The sequence below is a fragment of the Myotis yumanensis genome, unplaced genomic scaffold (genome assembly GCF_028538775.1).
Source record: "Myotis yumanensis isolate MYYU_CA2020_CCGP unplaced genomic scaffold, mMyoYum1.0.hap1 SCAF_5, whole genome shotgun sequence".
NCBI lineage: Eukaryota > Metazoa > Chordata > Mammalia > Chiroptera > Vespertilionidae > Myotis > Myotis yumanensis.
Genome location: NW_027223756.1, coordinates 29,691,707 through 29,704,767, shown reverse-complemented (window position 1 = coordinate 29,704,767; position 13,061 = coordinate 29,691,707). Strand labels below are relative to the sequence as shown.

The following is a 13,061-nucleotide window of genomic DNA, read 5'->3' as shown; positions in this document are numbered from 1 at the left end:
TATTGGTGCTGAATGCAGACTCTCCAGTGGTGAGTTGCACTTTAATGTGGGCTCAGTCCCTCAGGACAACCCTGCTGGCAAGAGTTGCTGAGAGAACAGACTTGTTAGATCCCATTGTGCCAAATATCCTATATAATAAAAGCCTAATGTGCAAATTGTACCCTCAACCGGGAGCTTGACCGCTCCCTATGACATGCGCTGACCACCAGGGGGCGGCGCAGAACATGGCAGGCGTCAGTGACATGGTGCTGGCAGCGAGTGGCAGTGGCGGTGCTGCTGGCCCCGATGGGCCCCGACAAGAGTGGAACTGTGGCAGGATGGTGGTAGGCAGCGCCAGGCCGAGGCAGGTGCGAGCAGGGGCCCGATCGCCCCAAACACGGTGACCATTGGCAGCAGTGGGGGGTGGGAGGCCCAGACCCAATCGATTGACCCGCAGGCGGGATGGTGGAACAGGTGAGGGGGTGGCACCAGGCCAAGGCAGGGTGCCAGGCAGGGCTGCAGGGCTATGAGGCTGGGGTCGCGAGCTGGGGCCCAATCCCTGCAGGCCACCCCGAGGGACCCCACCTGTGCCCAAATTTATGCACCAGGCATCTAGTGTATAAGTATCTATCTAAAATACAATGGCAAAATAGATCACACAGCCCCTACTGTAACACACGTTGATCCCCTCAGGCTATAATGTTAGGGCAATTATAGGATATCCATGTTAAGAAACTTAGGCTGACCAGTATAGTGGTAATCTTACTCTACTATAACCTTCATTGGCTTCTTCCCTTCACAAATCATTGCTGATCTAATTGGACTGGTTTGCTATTTTAATTCATTGGGACCTTCCCCCTTTTCCCCTCACAAGCTTATTTATATAATACTAGAGGCCCGGTGCATGAAATTTGTGCACTGGTGGGGTCCCTAGGCCTGACTGGCGATCAGGGCCGATCAGGTTTCCCGCCACCTCCTTCCCTCGGCACCTGCATCTGCCACCACCCACCCCCAGTTCCCAGCCCTGATCAGTTGATTGGGGCCCGCTGGCGGGGGGGGGGGGGCGGCAAACCACCGCCACGGTGGGTGGGTGGGTGGGTGGGTGGGTTGGCGGTGGGCCAATTGGGGCCTACCAGCCAGGGGAGGGATGGGGGGAGGGGTCTGGGAGGTTGGCCACCAGCCCCAAGGAAGGAGCTGGCCTTCAGCCCCCCTGGGAAAGGGGCCACATCTGCTGCCACCCACCCCCAGTTTCCCCATCCCAGTCCAGAGGCCTGGCCACAATCAGGCGATTGGGGCCTGCTGGGGGCAGCATCTGTCTCCTGGTGGTCAGTGCGGGTTATAGCGACCGGTCATAACGGTCGCTTAGGCTTTTATATATGTAGATGTTTGTGGCTAATCTTAATTTGGGATAGGTTGTCAACCAACTAACCATTTTTTGGTTTCACATACAATTCTGCCTCATAGCCCTACTCAGTTGTTAATAATGTCCTCTGTGCTTTTTTGTTGAGCTCAAGATTAAGAGGGCCATCTAATCAGTTCTGGTTCACATTCTCCCTGGGGATCCTTGGGTGTGAGCAACTGTGCCCCAATGGTTTTTAATAGCTAATGTAACAAATTAATAAACAGATAGGTTTTTTTAAGAAACTGAAGCAGATGATCCTGCTTAGTTCTCGTTCTTTTTGGGGCCATGATGTAACCAGTCTCCTCTGTTTTCTAAGCTCAGTACCACAAGTGGCACTGAAGGCTGCCAAATCATGAGGCTTACAGATCCTTTTTTCTCTCTCAGCTCAGACATATTTCCACATACTGCCAAATTACTGGAATGCAATAAACTTGGAGATTATAAACTTAGGCATTATAACCTAATGATTAAGAGCAAAGACTAGCCAGATTTCCTGTGAATCCAGCAAGTCACTTAACCTTTCTGTGACTTAGTTTCCACTGCTTTAAAATGGTAGCAATAACAATATTTGTCTTAGAATTGTGTGATTAGTTAATATACACCGAGCACTTAAGACAATTTCTGGCACATAGAAAGTTCTATTTAAGGGATTATTACTCATTTTGTTGGAACTTTTCTTAAGGAACATGCACATTAAAACTACTCTGATGTTTAATTAGAGAGCCAGGCACCTGCATTTGGGATAGGTAGAGATGGAAAGTTTCAAAGCATTGCTACTTCATTTTGAAATCCTTGGGACAGATTATTACCCCAGGGCCTATATGGTACAGTTTTAGGGTAACGAAAGTCATCCTGTTTTTATTTTTTGACCATTACTGAAACAAGGCATATGAGAGAATTTTTCTGGTTCTTGTGCTATGTCAGTATTTCTCAACATTTTCCGTGTCATAAAGTGTTATTTATTCAGTATATGGAAGTGCAGAGGTGAGGCTGGCTGCCAGTGGCTGGAGTTTATATCAGTTGATCCAGATTCTGCCCAGATACCCAGAAGGCTGAGGAGATCAGTATTTCAGCATACTGTGATCTCTTAGTGTCCCACCAGTTGGGAAGTTCCACTCTCACTTATAAAATGGCTAAGGAATTCTATTCAAAATCCATATATTGACTTTTTAACCCAGTTTACTTTCCCCTTGAAGACACTCAAATAGGTCACAAAAACAGAAACCAAGTAGTTTGATTTTCCTTTGGTTAAAGTATATAAGAATGTGATTTTTCAATCCTCACACAAAAGCCATAGACTAACACATCCTACCTTTCCTGGGAGTAATTTTTCAGACCTTGGTGCACACAGGCCCAATTTCTCTATTTTCTGAAATATCTTCTGGAACTGGACGCTGATCTTTTGACCTTGAAGAAAATCCTTTGAAGACTGGGCAGATAGGAATGTATTTCAGAAAGGCAATCCTTTTTATCATGTTCATCCCAAAGGGGAAGTCATAGCTCTTGAGACTGGTAGACATCTCACTGTTGGCGTGGGCCCCAGCCTTCCACTGCACCAGGCCTCTTTCCTCTGGGCTTCCTGGAAAAGCACAGTGGGGTCACATATCAAAGCAGTCACCATCAGCTCCTGCCCTTCCCATCTAGTTCTGAAGCAGACTTCTGGAATTGAGTGTCTTGACTCTCAAATATCTTCTGGTTCTAAAAATGGTTGAATTCGTTTTTTCAGCTGCTAACTTGGCCAGAGCTCTAGGGAACCCTAAAGAATATGGTTATAATTAGTGTTTATTGTGTACCTGTAATGTGCCAGGTTCTGTGCTAAGTGCCTTAATTTCATTATCTTATTTCTTCAAAATATATCTGAAGGAGGTGTAAAGGCACTATTGCACAAAATTTTATGATGAAGAATCTGGCAGAAAGGTTAAATAGTTGTCATCCTACATCTTGAATATGGGGCTAGTGTGTGCTGGGCTGTTGGATACCATAAAGTGCCCAGACTCTGCTGTGGGGGCAGGTTGGTGTATATTGAAACACTATAATCAGTGTTAATATGATTTTATATTTGGAAAATAAACTCTTGTTTTTATAATACAACCTCAGAAAGTCAAGGTAAGTAAAATTTTCAGTAGTGGTGGCGGGGATTTTTTACAAGTAGGGGGATTTGCCCTACAAAGTGGGGAGTGGTGCATGAGATCTCAGGTTTTCACAAGAGGGCTGGTTGATGAAGACTGGCACAGTGTAAGTCTATGATGAGAGTGAGATTTCCATATGCTGGCAACCCAGCTTGAGGCCCCCATGAGTAATGCAAATGAAATGTGTCCTAGACTCAGGGGAGAGGGCACTAAGGGGGGGCTGGGGTCCTCAAGGAAGACTGCTTGGAGGAGGTACTGTTTGAGCCGGGCCTGACTGCACAAAGAGCACAGGTAGGCAGAGTGGAAGGGGAAGAGATGGTGTGGCACAGGACTCTGTTGGCTGATGGCACCTCCTCCCCATCGCTGCTAGGACACACAACAGGTAGCCCAGAGTTCCCTCACCTACCTTTCATATCCCTCCCTAGCTGTAGTGCTCTCTGCTTTTCCAAGTCCCTTCTATTCTAGACAGCAGGAAACCAACCTTTCGGACCTCACGGACCACGGCTTGGCGACCACTGCTCCAGATGACTCCAGCCCGGGCTTATTGATCTTACTGCTTTAAACTCAGTTTTACTTCCTGTCTTGTGCTAGGAGCTCCTCAAAACAGACAAACACTTTTGGGGGCGGGGGGGGGGGGGGGGGGGGCACATCTCCTTTAGTGTCTAACCCAGAGCCAAACTGGTAAGTTCCTCTACCATTTGGACTAAATTGGCTTCCCCTCTAAGGTTGGGTTGTGGCTAGGTAAAGAGAAAGAGCAAATGCAAAGTGGTATATCAGCAAAGTGTTCTCATCCCACAAAAGAAAACTGATTCCATGGTAAGGACTTGAGTTCTGAGCTAGCCAGACCTGGGCTGGAATCCAGGTTGTACTACCTTAGGCAAGTGATTTCACTAATCTGAGCTTCAGATTCTTCATCAGTGTATATTTAAAGACTGTTGAAGATTATGTGGTATAATATATAATCTAGCAAGGATGGTTGCTGATGGGCAGTTGGATTGAAGGATGGGATGTAAGACTTAACATCTGGTTAGCTTAATCCAGCCACCCAGGTTACAGAGAAGCTCAGTTTATAGCTGTCCACCTGATGCCCTCCAACTCCCCAGATTCCCTAGGCCTTGAGACTGCAAATTTCCTGTTTCAGGTTCACAGGATGGGCTGCTCCAGTCTCCAGCCCAGCTTCCTCTACATGAGGAGAGGTGGGTACCATGATCACTTACCACCCATCCATCCAATGGGTAGCTGTTACCAAGAGCTCCCTCACCATCTGATGCTGTCTAAAAGTGCCAGGGAGCCCTGTCCCTTGCCTGCCCACACTCCAACCCACCAGCTGTGCATAGCCAGCCTCTGACTTGTATCTTCAGAGAGAGGGAAGCAAGTGGGGTCTGCTGCCATGTTTAAATTGGCAAATGCGGGGGGATAGAGGACCATCCTGCTGTTCCCATCCCTCATCTCCCTGGACTGATGCAGTCTTTACCCTTTCTCCCTGGAGCTTTCCCTGATCTTCCAGTTCCCCTGAAACCTTCCAGCCGAGGTCATGTGGTGCAATGACTGATACACAGGCCACAGCCTGCATCAGATGGACTTGGTTAAAATCCCAGATTTGCAAAGTTACAAATCCGCAAAAGTGACCTTCAGTGAGTCACTTGATAGTCTGCCTCACAGGATAGATGTTGAGGATGAGATGCTTAGGAGATGTTTGGTAAATGTTAACAATGTTTGTTACTAATTAGGACACCTGGTGACATTTATTTTTTATATATTTACTGGGCACATAAATTTGGTCTAGGAGTATTCTCGGGAACACTCACAAAGTATCCTCCACAATCCCTCCAAAAAGCTCTAATAATAGCAAAGAAAGTTAGGACTCTTCCTATTAGCCACTGTTGCAGGCTACTTGCATTGGGTTTTGCCAAAAAACGAAAGCTGCATTTGTATCTGTCCTAATAAAGCGAAGGCGCCCCTCACCCCAGTGGCTAACACAAAATGGAGAGGAAAACACAAAGGCCCTGGAGTGACTCCTAGTCCCACTCTCTTCAGAACCTATGAGGCATGCCAGTACCTGGCTGGCCAGTTTCTCCCGCCAGCCAGTGGGCACTCCATCAGCCCATCTGTTCCCTGCTTCTCCCTACCTACATCGCATTGGACCCAGCCACAGCTCTGGTTCAGGGGCCATCTGTTGAAGTGCAGATGAGCCCAGCCTCATTCTATTTCCCTCCCAGAGCTGACGCCTACCTGGCACTGTGTTGTCCAGTAGGAAAGCAAGGCACCCACCCACGAACATCTCCGTGGTCAGTAGCACAGTCAGAATCTGGTCCACTTCAGGAATACCTGTGGAATAGGCCCGTAGGTGTCATGACCGCCCTGGAGAACAGACCTCAGGGATTGCCCTCCACTTGCGCAGCCTGCTGACTTCCTTGAGCAGGTATGGAGCTGGATGGTGGGATGCTACAAACCCCTACTTGCAAGCCTGTCTGCACCTCTGCCTCTCCCACCCCTGGACTCATATCCCAGTTTTGCAAGTTAGTTCCTACTTGTCATGGGACAAATCCTTTAAGCCTCACTTTCCTCATCTGATGTGGAAATGATAGTATCTATCTCATGGAGCTGCTGTGAAAATGAAATGAGCACATGTGAAGCTCAATACCTGTCCACAGAAAGTGTCTTAGTAAAGGACACCTACTAATTAGCTTCTCGACTGCTAATTAACATCCAGAATTGCGCAGTTGTTACTCTAGCGGCATGGAGCCTTTGAAAGTCAGGCCCACCACACCTACCCTACCCGCAGTGACATTCAGACAGGTGGGGGCACCTGTATTGATGGCGCCGGGGTTGGACTCCAGGTAATTTGGCAGTGTGAGTCCAAAGAACATGGAAAATCCGAGCACGAAGAGGTTGCGGGAGGAGTTCATGTCCACGAACTGCAGGTTGGACAGCCCCACAGCGGTTATCATGCCTGAGTGCACAGGAGAACCGCTGGAGAGGCCTGGCGCGGGCTGGGTGGGCTCCACCATTCAGCGACCCGCGCTGTCACCAGGATCCGCGTGCAGCACTCACCGAAGAGGGTGCAGAACATGCCCCCCAGGATGGGGTCAGGGAGCGAAGCGAAGAGGGCTGTGAATTTGCCAATAGTGCCCAGGACCAGCATGATGCCCGCACCATACTGCACCACGCGCCTGCTGCCCACCTGCCAGGGAGCCAGGGGGTGGGGCTATATCCAAGAGGATAGGTGGGAGGGGGTGAGTTCTGGGGCGGGGTGGGATGAGGGGGGCGGAGCCTGTGATAAGAGGGAGGCTCAAATGGGCAGGGACTTGATGCAGCGCAATGGAGGGCGGGGGAAGAGGCGTGGGAGGGGGCCTCTTAAAGACGGGGTGGGGGTAGGCCAAAGTGTGGACCAGCTTGGGGCGGGGTCTGCGGCAAATGGAGGCGGGGTGGGGCTCTGTGCTCTTCTGGTTCGGTGAGGCACCTTGGTAATCCCCAGGACCCCAATGTTGGGGCTGGACGAGGTGGACCCATTGCCGGTGCCCAACAGCCCTGCGATGATGCAGCAGATGCCTTCGGTGAAGATGCCCCTGTAAGAAACATGAGCTGGGAGGATTTGGTCCAGGCTCTGCCCATTACCCTGGCTGGGTGCTGCCTTCTGCGAAAGCTGCACCTATCTGTATTATATTCTTCACTCCAGGGCAAAGGGAGGTCTGGGAGCCAGGAGCCCAGGTCTGAGCACTAATGCAGTGCCTTGGCATTTACTCCCTTTGGCGATTCTGGGTTTCAATTTCCTCCTGCCTCACAGTCACTGGTGGATTGCACAAAAGAACACACACTGAGGGCTAGGCACCTGGAAGGTTGTCGATGACTAGCTTCCCTTGGACTTCATTACCTCCTCAACTGCTCACAACATTCAGGGTGAGAGATGAGAGCATCCATCCCCATTTCATAGGTAAGGAAAATGAGGTCTGGAGAGTATTAGTGACTTGCTCAAGTCCACATCTTTTGCGACTCAACTCTGTCCCCACATTTGCTTCCTGAGTGGCCTCAGAGGGAATCATATTGGGGAGGGCAGATGGGCATACCTGTTGATAGCATGTACTGGAGGGGGTGGAGCACCAGCCAGGCGGGCACAAGCATAGTAATCTCCGATGGATTCAATGATACCCGCCAACGTGGCACTGAACATTCCTAGGACAGCAGCTGCAGTCACTGTGGGCAGGCCCCACTGACCTGGGTTGAGGGGAGACAAGAGGATGGATACAGTGCTCCTGTGTAGGTTAGGAGGTAGACTAGGCAGTTTGGGGGGGGCGGTGGCTAAAGGGATCTCAAGCTGGGGTGGAAGTTGTACAGTTGTGGGAGCTCATTTGGGACCACTCAGAATCACGAAGCTCTGGAGTGAGGCTTTGTCTGAATTAAACAGCACTCTGCCTGGCACACTATATATGTGCAGCGAATGCTAATTTTATCATCAGCTGTACTGGGATCAGAGTTAGAGGCAGAGGGGCCCAGGTGGGGTTGCTCACAGGGGTAGGGAATTCGGATCCAGGGTGCAATAGCCATGATGTCCCCTCGGGCGTCCGTTCGTGCCTGGAAGCCATAGGCTGTAGGGTCTGTGGGCAGCACATCTGTCAGGGTCAGGATGTAGCAGAGCAGCCACACGGTCATGATGGCCAGCACAATCTGAAGGGGGGAGCGGAGAGGGGCACACTGAGGACCCTGGAGGTCTTGTTCCAAGCTAACCAGCCTTTACCTCAGCCTTACCCCTAGCCCCAGCTCCAGCCCCAGCTCTAGATCCCAGCCCCAACACCTGCTCCAGTCCCTGGCTGGGATCTCGTCTCTGCTTTGGCTCAAGTTCCCCTGCTTTTCTGGCCCTTGTCCCCCACCTTGGCCCTAGACACAAGTTCAGCCCCTGCCCTAGTCCCAGACCCAACTGTCTGTCAGTTCCTCACAGGAAACATCTTGAAGATCTGGATGCGGAAGAGACTGAGGCCCTTGCCCCAGCGGTAGACAGGCAGCAGGAATGTGAGGTTGCGCAGGTACTGGGAGAAGAGGACAATCAGGAGAATGGAGCTGAGGGCAGAGGCACAAAGAAGAGATGGCTGGTAGGTCAGGCTGGGGGCAAAAGGCGGGACTGAGGGGGAAGGAAATGTAGGGGTGAGGGGGCTGGGGCTGGGCAAGGACCGATCCTGGTGCCACTCACCAAGCTGAGATTCCCCAGTGGGAGCCAGCTCGGTCACCAGCAGCTTGGAAAACAGAGAGGCCAATAAGGGAGACAGTGGGGGTGACCGTGAGAGGCCCAATGTAGCTGAGCAGGGCCCCAGGCAGTCCCATCAGCCCAATCACCACTTCCACTATGCTGGATACCATGATTGCACCCTGGACCTGGAAGAGTGAAGGTCAATTATAAGTCACTATGTAAAAGCCATGACCTCTACATTAAAAAATAAAAAATAAAATAAAAAAAGCCTCTGGACTAACCTACCTTGCATCTCCCAGTTCACCTGTGGCCCTTACTCCCATCTAGCCCCCTCCTTAGTCCCCTCCTTAGTCCCCTCCTCAATCCTGTCTTTTGCCCTTCTACTCCACGTGGGAACCCACCTCTCTCATCCGTGGGTGCCAGATATGAGAAGTGTTCAGGGGCAGACTCCAGTTGCCATAGATCTCCTCTGGGGGCAGAGACAGAGATACACACACATATGAACAGGGAACAGAGACATAGGGAGAGAAGATGCTGCTGCCAATAAATGCATCCTAGTGTCTGGACCTCCAGGCTTCTGTCCCTCTCCCCCCCCCCCCCCCCAGCACACCCCAGAAGTGTGCCCACCTTCTGGGGGACATTTCCATCTCTCCAGGGCCAGGATGGCTTTAGCTGGGATCAGAAATGCAAAGGCGCTAGCCTGGAACAGCGGCAGCCTGGAAGGGGAGGCACAGAGCAGGGTGGGGTGTGGGGGGGACAGGGACACAGACAGGGGAGATGGGGAAAGAGGGGCACAGAGAGGGAGAGGCAGAAAGGATCACACAAAGGGACAGGGACATAGGGACAGGGCAGGGGCAGAGCAGAGGGAAGTCCTTGAGGCCCAGGCAGGACTCTATAACATTTGGGGGGCCCAAGAAAGAAAACAAATGGAGCCCCTGCCCACACCTGCCCCTTTCCTTCTCAACATGTTTCCTGCACCGTGAGGGGCCAATGCAGAGAAGTGGACAGCTTATTTCTTGCATGCATGCTGCACTGACAACCTTCCTCCCTACTCCTACCACACCGCCACGCTTTGGCCACCTGGGGTTGTGCACAAGGGGGTAGGGGCCCCCAGGAAGGTAGACTATTGAAGAGGCCAGGAGGCAGGGAAGCGGGTGGTCCCCGAGTAGGACTTAATGAGTAGGGGTTAATCAGCTAGGTGAGTGGGCTCCAGGCCCAATTCTTGCCCAGCTAAGGTACATTCCCTTATATCCACAGACTCTTAGTCCTTGAGGGGTGCCAGGTGCCAGGATAGGACTCCAGCTGCCTGGCACTAAGGCTGGCCTGGGAGAAGAAGCAGCAGGTTGGGGCAGAGAGCAGCTTTTTTTGTCCCATGAGTCCTCTGAGAGAGACCACCTGCTCCAGCTGCTGCTGCTACATTGTGTGTGTGTCTGTGTGTGTGTGTCTGTGTGGGGGTGGGGGTGGAGGTGGGGCAGCTCACCGGATGCCCAGCGTGGTCTGGATGAGGGTGGTGATGCCCACGCAGGTGAAGATGGTGCCAATGAGCTGGCTGACCATGTGCTGGTCACGGCCCACACACAGCGCCTCAGCCAGGAGGAAGGGCACAGCGATGGTGCCACTGAAGCATGTCAGGTAATGCTGGGGGGTGGGGGAGTGCATGAGACCCACAGAACTCACATGGAACAGGGCCCCCTAGTAGTTCTCATGCTGCCTCAGTGGGCCTGAAGCCATGCTGCCCTAGGCAACATACCCACCCAGGATTGACATTCTCACGGGGAATTCCCGGAGGGCTACTGCTCACCTGGCTGGGGATTACTTATCTGTCCCCAAATTATTCCTGCATCTTCTGTGGAGTGGGCCCTCCTCCCTGTCACTGATACTTGCTCCCAGGGGATTAATCCTCTCTTGGACCCCGTAATCCTCTTCCCCACCCCTGCTTGGTACAGTCACTGTTGGTGACCTTAGGTTTCTCTTCCTGTTGCCAAAGATAACCTTGGTGGCCAGGGAGGGGCTGGGGAGTGTGCAATGGGGAGGCTGTTGCGGGAGGGGCTGGGGAGTGTGCAATAGGGAGGCTGTTGTGGGGAAGCCCACCTGGAAGCCCAGCAGGATGCACAGATACCAGGGCGGCACATCTTCGATCTTGTACAGCATGTCGAACTTGGGCTCTGTGGGCAGGGACACCGGGGGGTCCTTCGTGGAGGGCCCTGCTATGCCCAGGTCCTCATGCTGGGGGCAGCAGAGAACAGTAACTCAGGATGGAGAGGTGGACACTGGAAAGTCGATTCTGCCCCAGAATCAATCAGGTACCTGAGTGGCCTGTCAGCTCCTCAGAATGGGGTCTGAACCTGGGTTTCTCACTTCCCTCTCGGTTCATACACCCAGCTGTCCCTTGGCCTGACTCTACCTGGCTCCCGCCTCACATTGCTTTGTGCAGGATGAGTCCACTGTGCTGGCTCCTGGAGCCCTCAGGACTCAGGCATTCCAGCCAAGGGAATGGGCCCCTAAGTCAGACGGCCTGGGGGGACACAGGAAAGGGGACCAAGAGGGCTGGAGTCTGTGGACAGGCCCATTTGGGCCCAATCTGGTCCACCTCTGTCCTTTGGAGGTCCTTGGGGTTGCACTGTGGCGGGGGGCTGGGGGGGGGGCGGCGGGTTGTTTAGGCTGTGTCCCTGCTGGCACTCAAGCTGGAGTCAGCAACTCCCTAAGCTGAAGTCTCCTTCTCCCCCACTGCCACCCCCACCCCATCCCCCAATAGCCAGGCTCAGCCTAGGACAGTCACTCTTGATCAAGTTTATAAGAACCTTTGTCTCTGCCCTCCCAGGGAGAAGCCTGTGTGCAGTTCCTCCAGCCCCCACCCCATCCTGCCCCTACCCAGCTCCCACTCATCCCCCAGCACCTGTGTCTGGCCCTCGGGGTCCTCCTGGGCCCTCATCTCTGGGTCACAGGTGTGAGCAGTTCCTGAAGAGAAGAGGAGATGGCTATAGAAAGGCCAAGGAGGACTTTACTCCACATATCAGACATTGTTCGAAGTAAATCTGTAACCAGATCCCCAACTCCTATCGAGATTGCGAAAGCAGGTCCCGGGTGGAGGTAATGTATTAACTCTGGCCATAGTAGAATGGTAAAGGCCGCCCAAGCTCTGCCACATTCACCTGCTGCCCGCACCTGAGCCTGAACACGGGACCTCGTTTTGTTTTCCAAGAAAGGGCCAGAGTGGGCAGTGAGGCATAGACAGTCTTGGAAGTTTAGCAATCTCTGTTTGAGTGACAGGAAAAAGAGTACAAATGGGCACTTGTTATGTCACCATCTGAATATTAATAACAAGTTAATCATTATCACCATCATAACCACTCTCATTGAGGAATGGCTGTGTGCCAGGCAATATCTCTGTATTGTTGTGTTTAACCCCAGGTGCTGGGCAGTATTAACCTCCTTTACAGCTGATTAGGAGATGTGATCTGACAAGGTAGCAAGATTTTAGAAAACCATTCCTAAAATTCAGGCGGGCCTGAACTCCCGCATTTATGCTGTAAATTATACATTAAATGTAATAAGGCACCACCCTCCCCACCACTGCCACTCACCTCATGGTCCCTGCGGCACACAACAGATGAACCTCTGGAGGAGCTACCAAGGCTGGCCTGGCCTTGCTGTCCCCTGTGTCAAAGGAGTCCCTTCCCCTCCCAGCCAGGACCCAATCCAAAACGAAAATGCAGGGCCCCTGTCCCAAAAGTATTATGAATTTTCAAGACAGTAACAGCAGAACATTAAACACAGCCTGGAGCCTTTCCAAGTGCCAGGCCCTGTGTGACTGCATGTCACACAGCCCCCGAAGCCAGCCCTAGGCCCAGCCTGTCTTTGCCTCCTGGAAGGTCCAGCCCAGGCTGGCCATGGGGCCTGGAGCTGGTTGAGAGGGGCTTGGAGGGTCCGAGGGGCTGAGGTTCTGCCCCCCACACTGCTGCCCCAGGCCCAGCCCCCCAGGGCCCACCTACTTCTGGGTTGTTGTGCCCATGGCCAGACCCGGCCCCGAGCGCCCACAGGCAGCACCGCTCTCCAGCTGGGAAGTAGCTTCATGCCACAGCCCTGAATCCGTCCGCCTGTCCAGCCTCCAGCCTGCTCCTCTGTCTGCCTGTTCTCTCCTCTCCCTTCTTGGCTTTCTGCTCCCAGGTTCCCAAAGTCGTCTGACCAGTTTGAAGCTTTAGAGCTGCTCCTCAGCACTTTCCTTCCCACCCCCTCCTCCCCAGTGCTCCCCAGGGGGCCCTGCCTTCTCCAGTCCCCTAGACACTCAGTTCAATCACACAGAGACAAAGCCTTGGGTTGCACAGGGTCTCAGATATAATCACACAAAGGACTCACAACACCCAGATTC

At 52.4% G+C, this 13,061-nt stretch overlaps 1 protein-coding gene across 2 annotated transcripts; it reads right to left on the bottom strand.

Annotated features, from left to right (window-relative positions):
- Positions 1 to 2,542: 2,542 nt before the first annotated feature.
- SLC23A1 (solute carrier family 23 member 1) lies at positions 2,543 to 12,868 on the bottom strand. 2 transcript variants are annotated; one of them, XM_070414860.1, is made up of 15 exons: positions 12,685 to 12,868; positions 11,589 to 11,650; positions 10,784 to 10,918; positions 10,173 to 10,330; positions 9,320 to 9,408; positions 9,094 to 9,161; positions 8,696 to 8,877; positions 8,445 to 8,565; positions 8,019 to 8,175; positions 7,578 to 7,725; positions 6,974 to 7,079; positions 6,565 to 6,694; positions 6,320 to 6,463; positions 5,743 to 5,838; positions 2,543 to 2,960 (listed from the first exon to the last, which is right to left on the bottom strand). In XM_070414860.1, exons 1-15 carry the CDS (start codon positions 12,764 to 12,766, stop codon positions 2,713 to 2,715), a joined length of 1,926 nt encoding a protein of 641 aa, XP_070270961.1. In that variant the 5' UTR covers positions 12,767 to 12,868; the 3' UTR covers positions 2,543 to 2,712. The 2 variants fall into 2 exon arrangements, with proteins under 2 accessions (XP_070270961.1, XP_070270962.1); XM_070414861.1 differs by lacking the exons at positions 8,445 to 8,565; positions 8,696 to 8,877.
- Between the last annotated feature and the right edge of the window lie 193 nt (positions 12,869 to 13,061).